Below are 20,961 nucleotides of genomic sequence, written 5' to 3'. Positions count from 1 at the left end.
GAGACATTAAGTTACATATTGATTGGCATCTTACTCTACTTAAAGCAAGTGATGTGGTTAACATGACGGACAGCTCAGGATCTACATCTGTACGTCTTCACGTCTCAGCCCCAGCCGCAAGCGCTTGCAAAAGACGAATTAGGAAAGCTCCCTCCGAGCGAAGATCGTTCCCAATTTTAGAATCGGAGAATAGTCAAGGTTTTGGTTGTTTGCAGTTAGATTGATTCTTAGAATATTACAATTGCAATTTTAGTTAATCGATTTCTTTGTTCCAGATCCCCTCCTCCCTTTTTTTTCGTTCATACCTCGCAGCACCATGGGCCCTTGAGTTGGATACACCGACAACCGCTTATTTAAAATCGACAGCCTATTGAAGACAGGAGGCGCCCTTGAGAAGTGTGTTAAAGGGAATCTATCACCTCCCCCACCTACTCTGCTATAGTATTGTACAGGCTATGAATACAAGTCCAACCGTGCCTTTAAAAAGCTGAGAAACCCCCAGGATGCTCTTAAAAAGTCGTTTTAACCGATATGTAAATGAAGTTCATGGAACGCACAGGCGATGTCTTTAATCCCAGAGCACAGTTTCGTCATCACTAATCACGTCCATCCAGTCTTCATGTTTAGCCCCCTGGGCAATGGGAGATCTGCATCATCCAGTCTGATGTCAGTGAGCACCACTGAAATCCCGCAGGTGCGCAGTATGCTTCTGTTGTCCAAGACGTAGCCAACCATAATACGCATGTGCTGCATTCAAGTTCCACTCTACAACTAGGAAAAAAGAAAGAGGAGGCTTCAGTGTAAGAGTGGAATTTGCAGGAGGTGCATGCACAGTATACTCAACATGTTCTGGACTACAGAGTCATACTACACTTGCACAGGATTTCACTCAGTGCTCACTGATGTCAGGTTGGATGATACGGATCTTCTACTGTCCAACAGCTGAACAAGACTGGATTTGTGTGTTTAGTGATGACACTGCTGTGCTCAGGGATTGAAAACCACACCCACTGTTCTCCATGAACCTCATTTACATATTGGTTAAAACAGCTTTTTACACTCATCCCTGGGGCTCATCAACATTTCAAAGGTACGATTGGACTTGTGTTCATAGCCTGTACAGTACTATGGCAGTGGTTTACGGTGGTTGGAGGAGGTGATAGACTCCCTATAATGCAAGGTATGCATTATTGTCATTGAGATACTTTGCATAATTGTGCCATGGGTTCCTAACTGTTGCGGTAAATTTTTCATCAACAGGGTTTCACACTATTACACATACGTCAGAACCAGTTTTTTTTTTTTTTTTTTTTTTTTTAAATATTCTGCATTGGTGCCTAACAGCTTTGGGTTATGCTTCTGCATGGATGTCCCTGGGGCATAGCTATAAGGTAGTAATAGTCTCCACTGGACCCTGAAATCTAAAGTGGCCCTAAAGGTCTGTTTGCCACATAAATGATACCACTATTCTAAATAGCACATGGCCATCTTTGATTTAAGTTTTTTAAAACTTTTTTAGCCAAATTTTACAAAATTTCCAGGCCATCCATTTAATTTCTGCTGCTTATGTGCTGTATATCCACACAAGGAGTAACCTTGCTGCCATTCAGGATCCATGAGCACCTTACAAGTTCACGTGGCTAGTGGCCTTACAAGTTGATTGCCTGTGTCGGCCACTTATTCTCTCGCACTGAATATGGGTATGACGAGAATTTACAGGCCGGCCTTAATTGTAACACTACGTGTAGGCCCAGACTTGGCTTCTGGAGCTGATCATGGGGTCAAATCCTATTTCCAAAGGCCCTGATTCAAGAGTCATTTTTAACATCGATCTTGGTGGTGCCAGTTGCCGTTTTATTAAGAATTTTTATTCCGGCAGCCTTGAAAGTATTTGGTTTACTTTCTTAAAGAGTGAGCGAGTTTACATTTCTAGAATCCTTGGAGGGAGCTGACTGTGCACATTCCCATCATCTCCTCTGACAGGTGTAGCCTTCACACGGTCCCGGGTTTTGTCCTGGGGGTACATCCATTTGATGAGTGTCAGCTGTCTCTGCGGCGGTGGAGGTGACTGTCATCTTCAAGTCAGTCTTCCCGTTCAGTTTTTCCTCTTCTTATTATTTAACATTTGGTTTACTCTAATTGGATGACAAGACACAAGAAATGTGTCAGGTCCCTCACTGTGTCCTCAGGAGCAGAAGTTTGTAGAAACTTTTGTATTTCTGTAGACGGGTGTGCATTAGGTTTCCCTGTGAAGCAGCTGTCACGGTCGCCCATGTTTAGCTAAGATTACTCCCCGTAGCTCTAACACACAAGGTAATGTAGGTGTTTTACTGTCTAATCTGTGAGACAGCAGAGCTGTGATGAATACATTTACATTATGTTATTTTTATTTCTGACTAGGAGGAATCTCGGGTTAGTACAAGTCTCAAAAATTGTGAAGTCAGAGCTGTGATCTGTGACTACAGTTTAGCTGAAGTGTCTACCGGGAGTCTAAGAATAGTCTGAGACACGCCTCCTGTCTTATCATTGGCTGAGGCCTCTACTCTGCTGTAGACTGGACCAATGATGAGATGAGGGCGTGGCTCTGACTTCTGGTAGACAATGTAGCTAAAGTGTTGCCACAGACTACAGCTCTACTCTAATGGAACGGAGCTAAAAAGCAGCCAAGAAGCCAGATCTGCGGAAAATAAGTAGCATTTCTAGAGATGAGCGAGTAGTGAAATATTCGAGATTCGATATTCGTTTCGAGTAGAGCCTCAATATTTGACTGCTCGATCGAATATCGAATCCCATTACAGTCTATGGGAAAAAATGCTTGTTTCAGGGGAAACCACTATTCAACTAAAGGAGAGTCACCAAGTCCACGAGTAGCAGGGGGAGAGTGTTTAGGAGGAGCGTTGTGCAGTTAAAGCGCACGGACCCCATAGACTATAACAGGTCCGTGCGCTTTAACTGCACAGCGCTTGCAGTTGCGGTAATATTCCATTTTGGGGGGGGGGTCCTCAAGTGCTAATGTGAACTTACTTGCCCTGCAGAACCTATAGAATGCTATACATTCGGCCAATCAATGCTGGTTCTGCAGCAGGCTCTTCTTTGCTAGTCGTGAGAGCTGGCGGCTTTTGGTTATGCGGGAGCTGACTTTTTCTCATAGGAATGCATTGACCAGCGTTGATTGGCTGAATGCTATACAGTGTACAGCATTCGGCCAATTAACGTTGGTTCTGCCGGAGGCTCGTCTGTGATGAGGCGAAGTCTAAGATTGGACCACAGCAGCCTCCAGCAGAACCAGCGTTGATTGGCCAAACGCTGTACACTGTATAGCATTCGGCCAATCAACGCTAGTCAATGCATTCCTATGAGAAAAAGTCAGCTCCTGCATAACCAAAAACTGCCAGCTCTCCCGACTAACAAAGAAGAGCCTGCTGCAGAACCAGCGTTGATTGGCCGAATGCTATACACAATGCTGGTTCTGAATCGAATCTCTATTGCAAATAACGAGTACTATTCGAATGAGTACGATTATTTCGAATACCATAGTATTCTATTGAATACTACTCGCTCATCTCTAATCATTTCATCATACCCGGTCTATAATGACTTCTATGTGTGTAAATTCATTTTAAGTCACACTGCTTTACCAGGAGGCAATGATCCGATTACTCTAGATTCTAGAAGGTCTAGACTTTTCATCCATCAGTCGCATCTACAAACAAGCTGATTATCATTACAAGACCTTTAGCTGAAGCTCCAGCCATTGTTATGCAGTCTTTGGAAAAGAGAGCCAGAATTCTGGAGACCCCCCCCATGAATTGGATATATCAGAAGCATAGGGATCTCAATTGTAATGGGTAGATGACTGGGTCAGAACAAAATGTCAGGTCTTGGGGTCTTGTTGGGTGATTCGTGTATGTAGTGGTGAGTACCTACCAGAAGCAGTCCAAGGAGGGATGCAAATGGGAATTGAAGACTAGCTTGTCTAATCCAATCCTACAGAAAGGCTACTGTTAAATTGCATAAACTTCTGAAAATGTTATTGTTGGCTATGATAGAAAGGTTGTATAGCTATGGACTACTCTAAGCCTCCATGCTGACCCCAACCCACCAATGAAAGTGCCTACAATGAGCATGTGAACCTCTGAACTGGACCATAGGACACTAGATGATAATGACCTGGTCTGATAAATCACGTATACATCATGTAGATGGCTTGGTGAGTGTGCACCACTTACTTGGGGAAGATATAGCACCGGAGGCATAATGGGAAGACAGCAAGCCGGTGGAGGTAGTGCGATGCTCTGGGCAAGGTTCTGGTGGAAAACGCATCCTGGTAACATGTAGATGTTACTTTGACTTATACCACATTGTACAGGCCAAGTCCCCCCCATCATGATAGTGGTATCCCTAATGGCAGTGTCCTCTTATGGACAGATAACGCCTCTCCACAATGTAAATATTGTTCCGGAATGGTTTGAGGAACATGACAAGGTATCAACTTGATCTCAAAGTTCTCCAGATCTCAATCCAATCAAGCATCTTTTGGATCTTCTAGAAAATCAAGACCAATCCATCAATTTACCAAAACTATTAGTGCCAGATAACCCAGGGACGCCTTTAGAGGACTTGTGTCATCCATTCAGCAGTGTTTTGGTTTCACGAGAAGACAACATTAGACGTGTGGTTTTAATGTTGTGGCTAACCAGTGTCTATTTTACAATCTATTTATTTTGTGTAACTTTTCCATGATTAAAGCATTGACTTCTGAGGTCTACCTTTCTTTGCACTCGCAATTTAGTCTTCTAGCTCCTCTCTGTTTTATGTTGAGATTAGACTTTCAGTGTATTTTTATCTCTCGAATGTAATCCTCCTAGGCCAAAAAGATCAAAAGGGATTTTTTTCATTACTTGATACAAATATCAGCTCGGAGATACATGTTTGTGTGTAGTCTTTCTGTGTAGTCCTTTGATCTGTGTTTTCTAAAACATGCTTTGAAACGTCGCTATTTGTATGCAGAGGGTTCCGACTTTCATCTCCTAATAACAACGTCACTTTTCCTAGCCAAGGTAAGGTAATGATGTACCTGTCCCGTCAGCCATGTTAAAAATCGGTTCTGTTCCCGTTGCTGATTTTTTAGCTTTTGCAAGGTAGTGTTCTATTCACACGACTGAAGTTCACGGGCGAGTGATGGCCATGATCCGTGAAATAGAAGAACATGTTGTGCTTCTTGAGAAATCGGAAACACAACTCTTCTATCGAAAGTCAATGAGTTGGGAAAAAATAGGAAACCACCAATAACAGTGGGGACAGGGAAGTGACGACAAAGTGGTTGTCACCTTACAAGCACATTTACCCATCTGTATGACACACGTGGGGGTTCTGCCATCTGGACAATCTGTCAGCAGATCCTCATTTAGAGAACAATCAGTTGATCGAGACGCATCTGGCACCTGAAAACCCTGGAGTGCAGCTGTTGGCCTCGCCGGTTTTCCCAGATGTTTTTTTTCTCAAAGAAGAAATGACAAATCACCTGGCCTCCATTTTAATGAACGCACCACCTTGTAATATGTAGTCTCCTTGAAATATCCAGAGCGAAGTCTTGACTTTACAATGACTCTTCAAAATGAGGGGTTGCGAGACTGGTAATCTGGACGTTTTGGACACAAAATAGAACCGGTGTCTATATGCGTAAAATCCTATGCTATATTTCCTCCATTAATGGGCCTTGGATTCTCCCTTGGGAGACCCGGTAGACGTCAAGGAGAGGAGGAGCCGACTCCCAGAAGGATGTAATGTTCTGTGACAGGTAAGTATGATGGAGTGATGGGGGGTTAGTATTGGTGACGTTACATTTCTGGAAACAGGAACACAACGTCACCAAAGATCTGAGAATGTGCCTGGGGGGTGGACACTAGGGTTGAGCCGATCTTGACTTTTCAGGATCGATTTTAAAATCCGATTTACGATCATTTTTTATTTGAACCTGATCTCGATCCCAATTCCGATCCCAATGCAAGTCAATGGGATTTTTTTATTAATCGGAGATCGGATTTTAAAAACAATCCTATTCACTATACAGCATGGAATCTAACAATTGAACGCTTTAATTGTTAGAATCCATGCTGTGTAGTGAATCACTAAGTAGCCAAAAGATTATTTATTTTTTTTTAATCCTCTGGCTACTTAGTCTCCCCTGGTGTCCACTTACCTGCAGAGATGGCTGCTCCGGTGCTCCGGTGTCCTTCTCGCTGCCACTCCACGCTGCAGTCTTCTTTGCCTCGCTGTTCCCTGCCCCCCAGGTTAGGAGAGTGTGGGCGCTTACTGGGAGGGGAGACCTCACATCTCCCCGCTCTGTACCCGCCCACACTCTCCTAAGCCACAAGCCCCGCCTTCCTAGCTCTTTAAACACTAACCTGGGAGGCGGGGCAGTGAGGCGAGAAGAGCAGCGTGGAGTGACAGCGAGAAGAACACCGGAGCAGCCATCTCTGGAGGTAAGTAACTACGAGACAGGTTAGTTTAGTCTCCCTTTAGAATGAATGAAGGCAGCTGGCGCGCAGGGGGTTAAGGCTGTGTGCCGGCTGCTTCCATTCATTCCTATGGAACTGCAGTGGAGCCTTCACACTGAGTATACACTATATACTCAGTGTGAAGGCTAAGGGGAAATAGTGGGGAAATAATCCTCGATCTCGATCCCACCTAAATAGATCGTGTTCGGAATTCCGAACGCGATCGTGAAATTTTCTCGATCGCCGATCGGAATCTGATCTTTTCCGAACACAATCGCTCAACCCTAGTGGACACATGACCGCATCGGCGATCTGGGTACATATACATTTTTTGTATGTAAGCTAATTAGAAGTTAGGTGGGGGGAGAATGTTCAGCTTGGTGTAGAAGTATAATGTTATTCTGGACAACCCCTTTAAGTCAATTTAAGATATACTGTATACCAATCTTGTTCATCTCAAAACAAATCTTGGACCCAAAACGAATCCCGAGAGGTTCACCCATCTCTAGTCAGAACTAGTTTTGAGTGTCAGAAACAAGTTACCAACTCCGACTTCAAAACCTAAGAAACCTCCCGACTCCACAGCCCATCTGCATTGACTGTCGTCTCCGTCTACTATATATGCGAGTCCATGGCCAGACTTGGACCTCTGTCACAGCTGATCGATTCCTCCCTCTAGGAAACCTGCCTTGTATTTGTCGATTAAGTAAAACAACAGCTGCTTGTACATTAAGATTCTAAAACTAAAGTCCCGCGTAGTCCAAAAATGTGAAAACATTGCAAAATATCCGCTCTGCAATCTGGTGAAACGTACCCCCCTCCACGCAGGCAGATTCTCGCCCCGTTCTCCCTCGCCCCATACTCGGTCTGCTTTTGCTAGTAATTCTTCATCACAAATGAGGTCTTTTGGCTCCTGTATTCCTCCTGTGTCCAGATTTTAGCTACATGTTTCCTTCCAGATTTTGTCTGGGCCGTGATCCCTTGCTACCGGATTTCGGAACATCAGCATCTCGGCTGGAGAAGGCAAGACTCTAATTAAATCTGGTTGAAATATCGAGACTTGGACGACTCTTATAGGAACGCGCAGCTTCCTGGGAGCTTGCCTCCTTATTATAGGTAGCAGGTCTGGGCGCCTAGGTCATTATTGGTTTGCTTTCACACTAGTTGGTATTTTCAAAGTTTTGCTCTTAAAGGGATTCTACCATTAAACCAAGATTTTTTCTAATTACCACGTCGGAATAGTCTTAAGAAAGGCTATTCGTCTCCTACCTTGCTCAATCGCCTCCGGCTCGCCATTCCGTAGAAATACCGTTTTGTAATGAGTTCTCTTGCAGCAATGGAGGTGGGGCCCAGCGCTCAAATGGCAATGGAGGCGTCCCCACTGCTGCCAGATTACTCTCTCCTGCGACACCTCCATCTTCAACAGCAACCGGCATCTTCTGGCTGGGGTTGCGCGCATGCACAGTACGCTCCTGTAGTTCTCCGTAGACCTACTAGACCTGTGGGACTATTAAAGGAACTACAGGAGCGTACTGCATACTGAGCGGAGTGTGACCCCAGCCGGAAGAAGACGCCGTTGCGGTTGCTGTTGAAGATGGAGGCGTCGCTGGAGAGAGTTCTCTGGCAGTAGTGGAGATGCCCCCATCGCCATTTGAGCACTGGGGCCCGCCCCCATTGCTGCGAGAGAACTCATTTGCATACCGGTTAAAACCGGCATTTCTAAGGAACGGCGCCACGGAGACCACGTCTAAAGGTAAGAGACGAATAGCCTTTCTAAAGGCTATTCCGATGTCTTATCCACAAAAAAAAAAACAAAACGATTTAGTGGTAGAATCCCTTTAAAATGCAAAAACACTAAAAAAAAGCCCAAATATACGAAGCGGATATTCAGATCAAAAAAGAGCAATCCCATTCATCTGATTTGCTTAAGAAGATTATGGGCTCTCTACTTCTTGCTGCCAAACAGAATGACCGACAATGAACAGGCTCCGATTCATGTACATCTCACAAATCCTAACTTGTAAAGTCATGTCCGAAATAAAGGATATAATGAGATTAGGAAAAAATCTATTTTTGCCAGTGATAGCACAATTTATGCCTATGGTTTTGCATAACTGCGCCATTGAAGTGTAAAGGGTTAAACTGCAGTACCTGACACTGCCTGTAGACAAGGGTGGTGCTGTTTACTGGGAAAAAGCAGAGACTTTTTGCTAACCACAACCTTCAATGGAGGATTGCTTATATGAGGGGTTTTCTGGGAACCTGGAAAACCCTTTAAGCCATCACATAATCTGAATCTTCATATATCCTGTACCAGTATAACTTGCTGTCATGCCCACCCCTTGACTATACAGTCCTATGAAAAAGTTTGGGCACCCCTATTAATCTTAATCATTTTTTGTTCTAAATATTTTGGTGTTTGCAACAGCCATTTCAGTTTGATATATCTAATAACTGATGGACACAGTAATATTTCAGGATTGAAATGAGGTTTATTGTACTAACAGAAAATGTGCAATATGCATTAAACCAAAATTTGACCGGTGCAGAAGTATGGGCACCCTTATCATTTTATTGATTTGAATACTCCTAACTACTTTTTACTGACTTACTGAAGCACAAAATTGGTTTTGTAACCTCAGTGAGCTTTGAACTTCATAGCCAGATGTATCCAATCATGAGAAAAGGTATTTAAGGTGGCCAATTGCAAGTTGTTCTACTATTTGAATCTCCTCTGAAGAGTGGCATCATGGGCTACTCAAAACAACTCTCAAATGATCTGAAAACAAAGATTGTTCAACATAGTTGTTCAGCGGAAGGATACAAAAAGCTGTCTCAGAGATTTAACCTGTCAGTTTCCACTGTGAGGAACATAGTAAGGAAATGGAAGACCACAGGGACAGTTCTTGTTAAGCCCAGAAGTGGCAGGCCAAGAAAAATATCAGAAAGGCAGAGAAGAAGAATGGTGAGAAGAGTCAAGGACAATCCACAGACCACCTCCAAAGAGCTGCAGCATCATCTTGCTGCAGATGGTGTCACTGTGCATCGGTCAACTATACAGCGCACTTTGCACAAATAGAAGCTGTATGGGAGAGTGATGAGAAAGAAGCCGTTTCTGCACGTACGCCACAAATAGAGTTGCCTGAGGTATGAAAAAGCACATTTGGACAAGGCAGCTTCATTTTGGAAACAAAAATTGAGTTGTTTGGTTATAAAAAAAGGCGTTATGCATGGCGTCCAAAAAGAAACAGCATTCCAAGAAAAACACATGCTACCCACTGTAAAATTTGGTGGAGGTTCCATCATGCTTTGGGGCTGTGTGGCCAATGCCGGCATCGGGAATCTTGTTAAAGTTGAGAGTCGCATGGATTCCACTCAGTATCAGCAGATTCTTGAGAATAATGTTCAAGAATCAGTGACGAAGTTGAAGTTACGTCGGGGATGGATATTTCAGCAAGACAATGATCCAAAACACCGCTCCAAATCCTCAGGCATTCATGCAGAGGAACAATTACAATGTTCTGGAATGGCCATCCCAGTCCCCAGACCTGAATATCATTGAACATCTGTGGGATGATCTGAAGCGGGCTGTCCATGCTCGGCGACCATCTAACTTAACTGAACTTGAATTGTTTGTCCAAAATACCTTTATCCAGGATCCAGGAACTGATTAAAAGCTACAGGAAGCGACTAGAGGCTGTTATCTTTGCAAAAGGAGGATGTACTAAATATTAATGTCACTTTTCTGTTGAGGTGCCCATACTTTTGCACCGGTCAAATTTTGGTTTAATGCATATTGCGCATTTTCTGTTAGTACAATAAACCTCATTTCAATCCTGAAATATTACTGTGTCCATCAGTTATTAGATATATCAAACTGAAATGGCTGTTGCAAATACCAAAATATTTAGAACTAAAAATGATTAAGATTAATAGGGGTGCCCAAACTTTTTCATAGGACTGTATCTCTGGTACCTAATAGTCGTCCATGATCATCAATACAGATCGCCTCCTCTGGTGCGCCAAAATGGGCTTGTTATTGGAATCTATAAAAACTGCAATTATTTACTCCAATGCTTATCTCGTAAAATCGGGAGACAATCTCTATTTCATTGAGCTTTGCACAAAATCCTATATCCTGGGTTGCAAATTCTGACTGTCATTAAACAGCTTGTGTCTGCTGGCCGGTCTGCAGGCCACAGCAGAAAAAACAAAAAAAAAAAAAAAGAAAATTCCTGCATCAGGTTTTTGTTGGAATGAAAAAAATAAATAAATACTAGTGTTTCTAGTAATAACCTGATAATGGAGAATAGATATTCCTATAATTCCCTTTGTAGTCTTTAAAGGGAATATAATTAGAGATGAGCGAGTAGTATTCGATTGAGTAGGTATTTGATCGAATACTACGGTATTCAAAATACTCGTACTCGATCGAGTACCACTCGCTATTCGAATGGAAAAGTTCGATGCAGAACCAGCATTGATTGGCCGAATGCTATACAGTCGGCCAATCACCGCTGGTTCTTCTCCTACCTTTAGAAGTCTTCTCCTTGCAGCGTCCCCGCGGCGTCTTCCGGCTCTGAATTCACTCTGCCACGCATCGGGCCTGGGCAGAGCCGACTGCGCATGTCTGCTTGTAGTGCGGCCTGATGCCTGGCAGAGTGAATTCAGAGCCGGAAGACGCAGCGGGAACGCAGCACGGAGAAGACTTCTCGGAGGATCCCGCCCGACCCTCACTCGTGGACTTGGTAAGTATAATTTGATCGAATGTTGCCTACCCCTGAAATGAGCATAGATTATAATAGGGTTCGATATTTGATTCGAGTAGTCGAATACTGAGGGGCTACTTGAAACGAATATTGAATCTCGAACATTTTACTGTTCGCTCATCTCTAAATATAATACTTCCAGTTGTGTGGAGATCACTTTTTATCAGTGTCAGGATTACAATGACAAGGTTCTGTTCACTTTTTGACTGGTGCAAGGTAAAGCCTTCCATAGGAGATGTAGCGGTAGCCGTTGTTACTGGGCCATGGACCCTGACGTGGCCCCAAAATTCCCTTTGCCACATAAAATATATCATTATTCTCAATGCTACAAGATAGGTAGGGCCCAATTACAGCTTCAAATTTTTCTTTACCCTCACAAAAAATGAAGGAAAGCAGCTTTCAGTGTCTCCCCCATCAGTAAATTTAAAGGGGGTTTTCATCTAAGGGTTTCACTGCTTTTTCTGTCTCCTCTCTCTACCACTTCCTGATTTCATTGACAAGCTGGTGGCCTGTGTCATAGTCGGCTCAAGCCAGCAGCGTACCATGCTTCGGAGAGCAGCTCGCCCACTGCCGCTAGATAGCAGAGGTGGACTGAAACCTAGGAAATGAGTCGTAGAGAGAGATGTCAATACCCTTTTAATGATATTAAGCATGCAAATGGCGGCTTCAGTGTTAATTGGTCAGAAATGGATCAGTCAAAAGCTGAAGCTTGCTGGAAATGTGAACAAAGTCTAACACCTCTATTATAAGGCTGGAGTCAGATAACACAGGATCCAACATTGACTATAGGTATTGAGGACAGCTCAGTTCCTCCTCCATCTCTCTGTCTATGCCACAGAGCATGCCCACAACACTCTCTCGTAGAAATGACGTGTAACTTAACATTGTCTGGCTTCCGATTGCCTAAACTGATTTGCCGTGGATTTTACCATTACGGTTTTAGGCCTCCGGTCCTTGCACAACGTACAATCCTTTTTCTTTCGTGACAGTTCTGTCTTTTCCATCTGTCTGAACCGCTGTGTTTCTCCTGTTTTGGCCCTGACACATCTGATCAGGTCTATGGAAGCTTTCTGTCTGATCTGGACAGGACATCATTGCTTCCATTTCAAAATTTGGCAAACTTGTGCTAGTTGTATTACGTCCAAGGCCTGTATGAGCTTCCGGTGTCAATCACGTTAAATCGCATTGGCGTAGTCATCGTGTGAAACATTAGAAATGGGAGCTGGGGTGGCAGCTCGCAAATGCACAATTTACCGCTGTCCTCATCCATGATGGGATTTTTATCCTGTAAATTTGCAAGATGTTACTCGGTGAATTGATATTGGAGCTGACTTGTATTTTGGTCCCACTGTTTCTTTCTACTGTTAAAATCCATTAGTCAGGCATCAAACAATTCACAAAGTCTCATAGTCTGGTAACGTAATGTAAAATGTCACAGGACCAGAAGACTAATAAGAAAAATAGGAAAACTATAGGGTTTAGCCCCTATGTAGTCACTTATCTCCCAAGTAAACGGAGTTGTTGTGCCAATCTGTGGCCATTGACTTCTATAGGACTGGTGTAGATTGCCATCCAATAGAAGTAAAAGAAGTGGTGGCCATGCATCTACACCACCGCACCAGTGACATGGAGCACTCAGGGGAACGTTCAGGACCCAGTTCTCGTGACTGTTGGTGGTCCCAGGTTATAATAAATGGGTGGTTCTTGTTTGGCTTTACACCATAAAGGCATTGGTCTCTCTTGACACATCTGGTCAATATATCTTTGCTGGATTACAGAGATAGATGTTGCAGCCATAGCTCTGGCTTTGGGGCCTAAGAAGTCAACATTATATTATAAAGGGCTCATTGTAACTAACAATCCTGATCTAGATCTTACATTGAGGCCAAGGCGCTTCATGTAGAAGACTTCCAGGTAAGTTTAATCTACAAGGTACTGTTTCTCTCTAGATCCTTGACAAAAGCTGCTCACCCAGCCAAACCAGTCCTTGGCTTTGGCTTAGATACTAGAAGTGTTCCAAGGCCTAGAACATTTCACCATCTTAAACTCCTTACAGCCTTTGATTGTTCTTGCTCCACCGATTCCGGCACTGTTGGACTTTCTTCTCCTCCATTCTTGAGCAGTCATTGCTCTTGCTTTTAGCACAGTTTCGATGTCAGATGGGTGGTCCCATTCTTTGTCTGCTCCAGCTTAAGAAGCCCACCTCCAAAAATGATAGGTTGGAAATAGTCAGGGCCAGAGAACTAATCCAACCGTGCCAGGATCAATGGAGTGGCAACTACTGATGGATGCAATGAGGTGGCGTTGATAGGTCCTCTTTAAAGGGTCCTACATTGATTTATAGGATTACTGCTTCCCAGTTGGCACTAGAGGCGCAACTTTCTATTTTTGGAACGTGAACGAATTTGCTTACTGATTTCAGTGGCATCTCTTCGAGCTTCATCTTTCCAGTCATCGTCAATGACGTACGTCGAGTATTTCTTCTTTGTTCCGTTTCAAATGGGAAATACAAGTAATACGTTGCATTTCAGTCTGAACAATTCATCTCCTATAGTGAAATCTACCTTTTGCTTCCAGCCATATAAAGTCTTATATTTTGAGATTTCTTCTCATGTCTTGAGGTTCTTCTCAGGTCTTGGCTGCTGTCAGTTGAAATTTGTTGCTATGTCAAGAGAACGATCTAGAATGAACAAACTCCTATTATTATGGCCTGTAGCATCACTGAAGCGAGGGCCTTGCCATGTTTCAGCACAGTGGGGCGCCTCTCATGTAGTGTTTTGCAATCTGCCCGTGACCCCTTTTTTCATCTCGATTTGCTCCCCGCTATGCCATTTGGATGGCGGATCTGACAAAGTTATCAGACTCCTGACAGCAGTTTAGAATAAGCGATGTACGGGGCTACGCTAAACCATGTACGCCTGCTGCCTGCGTGATCCACACGCAACCCTAATTGTATACAGCATGTATTAGGATTGTGTATGGGGAGGGCAAATGTCATAGCGTAATCTGCAATGTATCACCATTGGTATTGGTATCAAATGCAAGGCCGGGAATCCTTTATTCCAGTTGGGAATCCTGGTAGAGATGGAACCGTCATGGCTGAATTGGTAGGCCCAATTTTGACCTAAAGGAATAATGGAAGACCGCACTATTTGGGCTTTATTTTCATGTCGCTAAGAGCTAATTTTGGGGAATTTTTTGAAGATTTAAAGGTGCTCTATCAGCAAAATTTTGCCATATGAGCCTCACATATGCGTGAATAGCCGTTAAAAAGGCTATTCAGGCACCGCTAATCTTATTTTAAACCCCCGTCCCGTTTTAAAATAAAACTATAAAAACATATATGTAAATCATACCTGAACATGCACTGTGAGTGGTCGTGCGCGATCCGACGTCATCTTCTGGCACGTCTATCTCTACTTTCTTCTTGCAGCGACGCCCTCTGGTCCTGGCTCTTCCACGCCTTCAGCGTCCTCTTCTTCCGGCATAATGGCTTCAAATCCCGCGCCTGTGTAGTAGTGCTTCCCTGCAGAGCGCTACTGCGCAGGCTTTGGCGCCATTTTTAGCAATGGCAGTTCGTATTCGCAGTAAGCTCGTGAAGTTGTAAGGGGAACTGAGCATCCCGAGTGCCGAAGCCTACGCAGTAGCGCTCTAGATGTAGGCTTGTCCAATCCTAAATATTGATGGGATTTACGTTTCTCTTTATTTTGTTAATTAACAAAATAAACTATTAACCCTTTTATCTCTGAAAGCATACATATTTTGCAGCATTCCCCCCACCACCGCACACACAACTGCCTAAGTCTTTTGCACAGTACTGGACTAGGGCTGATGTTTTTTAACACCTCCCACAGCTGAGTGTTTATGATCCAGTTATATCCAGCTTGGCCAATTTTCAGTGAGCTGAATTGCCTAGGGCTCTGTTCACACACGACCATCAAAGGCTCAGTTGGCAGTCTCTGAAGATTTGTTTGTGTATGCAATACTGTTCTCTCCAATAAAGGAAGCCATGATGGATATAGCCGCACCCATTATAAGCCAATGGGATCCACCAGGCAACAATGGTATACGCCGTAGTATGACAAATACATCATAATATCATACTGTGGTGTGAACATCGCCTTACGTGTGTATGTGTGTGTATATATATATATATATATATATATATATATATATATATATATATATATCGTATATACTCGAGTATAAGCCGACCCCCCTAATTTTACCACAGAAAAACAGGGAAAACTTATTGATTCGAGTATAAGCCGAGGGGGGAAAATGCATGACATTCTGTTTGTGCTAATGTTAATCCTAGCCGGCTTCAGGCCTATATGGTAATATCCCAGATGTCACGTGGTCTGGGGCATTATCATACAGGCCCAAAGCCTGTGCTAGCAGTACCATATAGGCCCAAAGCCTGTGGTAGTAGTAATAGCCTGTTACTCCTAGCTCAGGCTTTGGGCCTGTATGGCAACAGGCTGCTGCTGCTACCATAATGCTTTGGGCCTGTATGATAATGCCCCAGACGTCGGTCCGTGTGACTCCTAATTTCTGTGTCTCTCTTTGTGTTGCAGTCGGGGAGTTTGTGAGCGACGCGCTTCTGGTTCCTGACAAATGCCGCTTCCTCCACCAGGAGAGGATGGATATCTGTGAGACACATCTGCACTGGCACACTGTAGCCAAAGAGGTAACACAAATGTTAAACATTTTCTCGAAAATGTCATCGTATTTATCATCGTATGTATCAGATCTCCGGTGACCCGTCGCTTAGACTCTGCGGGACCATCCATCAGCAGAAGCCGCCCGCCGCCTGTCAGCACCCCGGCATTTATTGACAGCAGTGACACTCTGCCTAGTATTACTAGTGTCCATTTATGTTCAGGATGTATCAGGAATAGTTAAAACAGATCTCCGCCTCAATGTAGAATCCGTATAATATTGGGGTCCCTAAGGTCCTCTGCCACGCATCAGGACTGCTATCCCTGCACCCCCTATAGCTATTCCCTTGTGTAGTGTCAGAATTGCTCACATCACTCGTGTCTTATATCTCCATTATTTTTCTGCTCTGTGTCTTACTTTTTAGTTAGTTTTGTTAGAAGTTAGAAACTTTTTATCTGGAAACCATCAACAAGAATGTTCAATAAAGATGTGTTTGTCCAACAACTATTCCTAGTGCCGAGTATGCATGTGTTCAAAATAGAAAGAGGGGGACAGACCACTGCCAGATGGGTTTGGCAGCATCTTATCTCCTGTTAGATCAAAGGACATAGTTGTCTCCAAAGTTATAGGATATTTTAGCTTCTCCATGGCCCACCCATTACCATGTAGAGCCCCTTTCACACTTGGTATCTCCAACAAGCTGCCCACTTTGTGCGTTATCCTTATCCAAACCCACCCCTTTTATGTTGGCCACACCCTTTTCCCAGGAATTTTGGCAACTATGACAAAGGATCAGGCGTATTGAAATCCAACAGACCTATCCTTCTGTCCCCTGACAGCCCACTAAGGGAGCATTCACACTACCGTCGGTGTCCGACATGCAGTGTCCGCTCCTAGTGTCCGCTCAAAATCTGTCACGGACACTAGGAGCGGACACTAGATGTGTCCGTGACACCTGTCATTCACTTGAATGGGCATCGGATGCGTTCTTTTGCACTCCGTGCCCGTCCTTCCCTGTCCGCAAGAGAAGATGGCCGACTTCTCAAGCGGACAGAGGAACCCTGCATGCATGAGTGAATGACAGGTGTCAAGGACACATCTAGTGTCCGCTCCTAGTGTCCGTGACAGATTTTGAGCGGACACTGCATGTCGGACACCGACAGTAGTGTGAACGCCCCCTAATTTATCACAAAGTGCCAACACGGCAATTTAATCTTAAGACAGCTAAGTGATCAGTGGGGGTGCAACACCCGGGGCCCCTGCTGATCAGAGGACCGTGATGCTTTTACAAGAGTCCTTATCCCTTCACTATATACATTGCACAAGTCACTGTTTTATAGTGACTGTGCAATATTACAGCCCTGTCATAATATCAGATTTGCTATAAAACAGATACTGTGTGATATAAATAGTGAAGGGGCCCACACAGTATAATCTGCTCCACAGTAGCCCACACACAGTACAATCTGCTTTTCAGTGGCCCCCACACAGTACAATCTGCTTTTCAGTGGCCCCCCACACAGTACAATCTGCTTCTCGTAGGCCTCCACATAATACAGACTACTTTATAGTGGCCCCCCCACACACAGTATAATATGCTCCACAGTGGCCTCCACATAGTATTATATGTTCCAAAGTGGATCCCACACAGAACAATCTGTTACCCAGTAATCCCGCACAGTACATTCTGCTCCACAGTGGCCTCCACACAGTATAAAATGCTCCCAAGAGCCCCCCTCGAGCCAATTCATGTGAACTCCACAAAATTCATTACATCATGCGGTTTGTTTCGGTGCTGTTATTATACTCAGAGCTCTCCTCAGTCTCTAGAGTATAATAATCAAAGGCCTATTGGAGGTGAGTAAAAATATCAAACACTGATACTCACCTCTCCTGGGCATCAACTCTCTCCAGTATACTCTTCTCCCTGCAAAAGAGGCAACGTGCCCCAGAGGTCATCATTGGGGCCTGTGATTGGGCCTCAACAGTCCTGTGGGGCACAATGACATCATTTCGCTGGTGCGCACCCCACATGAAGTCTGACGCAAGCGATCATGTGTGGGCTAGTTAGAGCCTGGCTAGGGCAACGAAGCGCGTACCCACAGCTCTGAGTGCCCCCTCTGGCACACATGCTATAGGTTCAGCACCATGGCCCTAACCAGTACATTACAGCCATACACACCAACTTGTACTGGCATCTGTACGCCCTTGTCATACGCCGGCTTTACCCCCCTACTGTATGAATACCAGATGAGGCGGTGAGTCCCGGCAGATCGGATGTAGATCAGGAGAACATTTGCAGTTAAGTGACATTTTTATTAGCCAACTAACGTTTATTGGAACAGACAAGTGAAGATGAAGACGGCTGCGGAAAATAAGACTGTAACCGAGAGGATGCGGCTGAAGATACTGCAGTGGGTTCCTGGAAAGAGTTTTCTAGGGTTGAGACATTGTAGAAAATCCTTAATCTAGGCCATCAATACTGGAGCAGAAGGGTCAGACCCCGAGACCCCCAAGATCTACAGAATGAAGAGGCTCAATCTTATTTTTCCAGACATAGTGGCTCATGTGGTTGTGCCCAAAGTTTGGACCACTATATGTGGACATAGGTCAGCTGCTGTGTCACTCATTTATTAGAGGGGGGGGGGGTGTCTTGTTTCTCCCCATTAATCTACAGCTGGACTTATACAGACATGGGGATATCAAACATGTTTGTTTACTTTTTTTGTTTACATTTTCTAACTATATATATCTTTTTTTTTACTTTTTTACTTTTTTTTTTTTTTCCTGTCTCTTGATCCCTTGTACAATGTACTGCATTACCTCTATATTGTAGTTCGTCACACGTAGGATCCCAATCTGAAAGGCAGCCAGGAGGCCAAACAACGATAACCCCTTGGACCCCACAATATCATTGTGGGGGATCTGAGGGTTGGAATGGGGGAAATAGCCCGCTGGTTATATTCATTTACCTAGAATAAGGGCCTATCCAGAATCTTAGCAGGATATTCTATCAGTGTTGAACAGGAAAAGATCAGACATATTGTGTCCGGTATGCCCGCTCTCCCTTATGCCTAGGGATTATCTGGAGGCTCTGATAGACACGTTGTTGTTGATCACCTGTCTTTGATCACGTTGGCACAGTTAAATTCATCTCTGCTACATATGTATGTAAGAACAGTAACAATATGTGTCAAAGCAACCTATTATATGCTAGAAATTGAAAACTGTCTCCTCATTGGTTGTCAGGAGCGGTTACAATGTTTTGTAATGGTGGATTTATTAATTGTCTCCCATCATTGACCTATTATAACCAAGCTTTGCCCCTCTCCAGTCTTGCAGTGAGAGAAGCATGAGTCTCCACGACTATGGCATGCTCCTTCCCTGCGGCATTGACAAGTTCCGGGGTGTGGAGTTCGTCTGCTGTCCCGCCGCTGATGAAAACGACAACTTTGACTCTGCCGACGCTGAAGATGATTCTGACGTCTGGTGGGGAGGAGCCGACACCGACTACGCTGACAGAAGGTGAGCTCGTACACCACTGATTTTATATACAGTGTAACCTCTCTGACGTGACCACTCAAACTGCATGAAACAGTGGTCTTCTGGTGTCCAGTGACTAAATGAGGTGAAAGAAGAAAAGAGAAATGTGAATCCCATCTATATTCGGTGTGACCTTTGCCCTTTGCTTTCCATCAGTTCTTCTCGGTACTTGCAGACAGTTTTTGGCAGAACTCGGCAGGGAGGTTGTTCCCGTCGCCATCTTCTGTGGATATAGGCTTGTCCAATCCGTCTGTCTCCTCATGTCATCCCAGACAGACTGGATGATGTTGAGATCAGGGCCATATGATCCCTGCCAGGATTCCTGCACCAAAGGGCAAAGGTCACACCAAATATTGATGGGATTCACATTTCTCTTCATTCCGTTAATTAACCCTTCTATTTCCGAAAGCATTCTTACTTTGCAGCATTTCCTCCACACCTGCCAATAACTTTTGAGTAGTATTGTATTTACCTAGGCTCTCCACAGGTGGTCCTTCTCTTCTCGGCGTGACCTTTCGCCGTGCGGGCGGGCGGCGATATCCTTGTCCTTACAAATCAAAACATAAAGAAACATTAGAAGATGGTAATAGATTTCCCCCTTGGACGTCGGTGATTCAGATTGATCTAATTATGGCAATGACTTTGCCTTTCTCTTAAATGAAGCTGTTGTGACGTCTCGGCGCTCCGGTGCAGCCATGCGGAATAATCGCTAGTGCCTTAAGTACAGGCAACTTGGAATCGAATCATGTCATGCTTAGTGCATAGCGTCTATCTGCTGGGGGAGGAGAGCCCTCCTAATCTAATGCAGAACAACAACAATACACAGAGAGGGTTCTGTCTGTTTCCAGATATCGTATTGACGTACATAGTGCGAATGACAAAAATTACAGCCTATGGGTAGATCGCTATAGTTTATTTGGCATTAATACCTATAAGTAGGAAGTACTCTGTAATTATATGTCCTTGACTCGTCCTTGTCTTACAAAAAAGGATCTGTCTGCTCTCTCAATGACCGTGCTGGTCAATTTTTAATCATATTTTTTTTTTTTTTTTCAAATAATTATGATATCCTGTAATTTTCACTCTGGCCACTAAACCTAATAATAGACTTGAAAGCAGCAGGCGCCACATTTACGTCACAAACAGCATTAAAATAAACAATAAGACCTCTATAGATAACACCACTGATTGATCATGACATCTATTACTGTAAACAGATGATGTCACAGTTTATCTACTTCCCCTCTCTGCACACAGTATGTATAGAAAACAGTCCCATACACATCAGTGAGTCGTCTCCAAACTCTGCAGCCTGTAGCCATGACTATGATGTAATGCATGTCTATAAGGAGGAGAAGCGTGGGCAATATGGCTGCTCTATAGTCATGTGTAGGAGATGGAATTAAAAAAAATAATTCTACGAACAGTAAATAAAAACAAATTGGAAAAAAGTGCTAGATTTTGTCATCAGGTTTCAATAAATAAAT

At 43.9% G+C, this 20,961-nt stretch overlaps 1 protein-coding gene across 4 annotated transcripts in view; it reads left to right on the top strand.

Annotated features, from left to right (window-relative positions):
- APP (amyloid beta precursor protein) overlaps positions 1–20,961 on the top strand; it is a 217,671-nt gene that overhangs the window by 113,500 nt on the left and 83,210 nt on the right. For all 4 annotated transcript variants that reach the window (XM_075263474.1, XM_075263476.1, XM_075263475.1 and 1 more), the window contains exons 4-5: positions 15,847–15,959; positions 19,266–19,456. In XM_075263474.1, the coding sequence (XP_075119575.1) occupies positions 15,847–15,959; positions 19,266–19,456 (304 nt within the window). The remainder of the gene's footprint in view (positions 1–15,846; positions 15,960–19,265; positions 19,457–20,961) is intronic.

Source organism: Leptodactylus fuscus, chromosome 2, assembly GCF_031893055.1.
Source record: "Leptodactylus fuscus isolate aLepFus1 chromosome 2, aLepFus1.hap2, whole genome shotgun sequence".
NCBI lineage: Eukaryota > Metazoa > Chordata > Amphibia > Anura > Leptodactylidae > Leptodactylus > Leptodactylus fuscus.
This window is presented reverse-complemented; position numbering and strand designations above follow the sequence as displayed.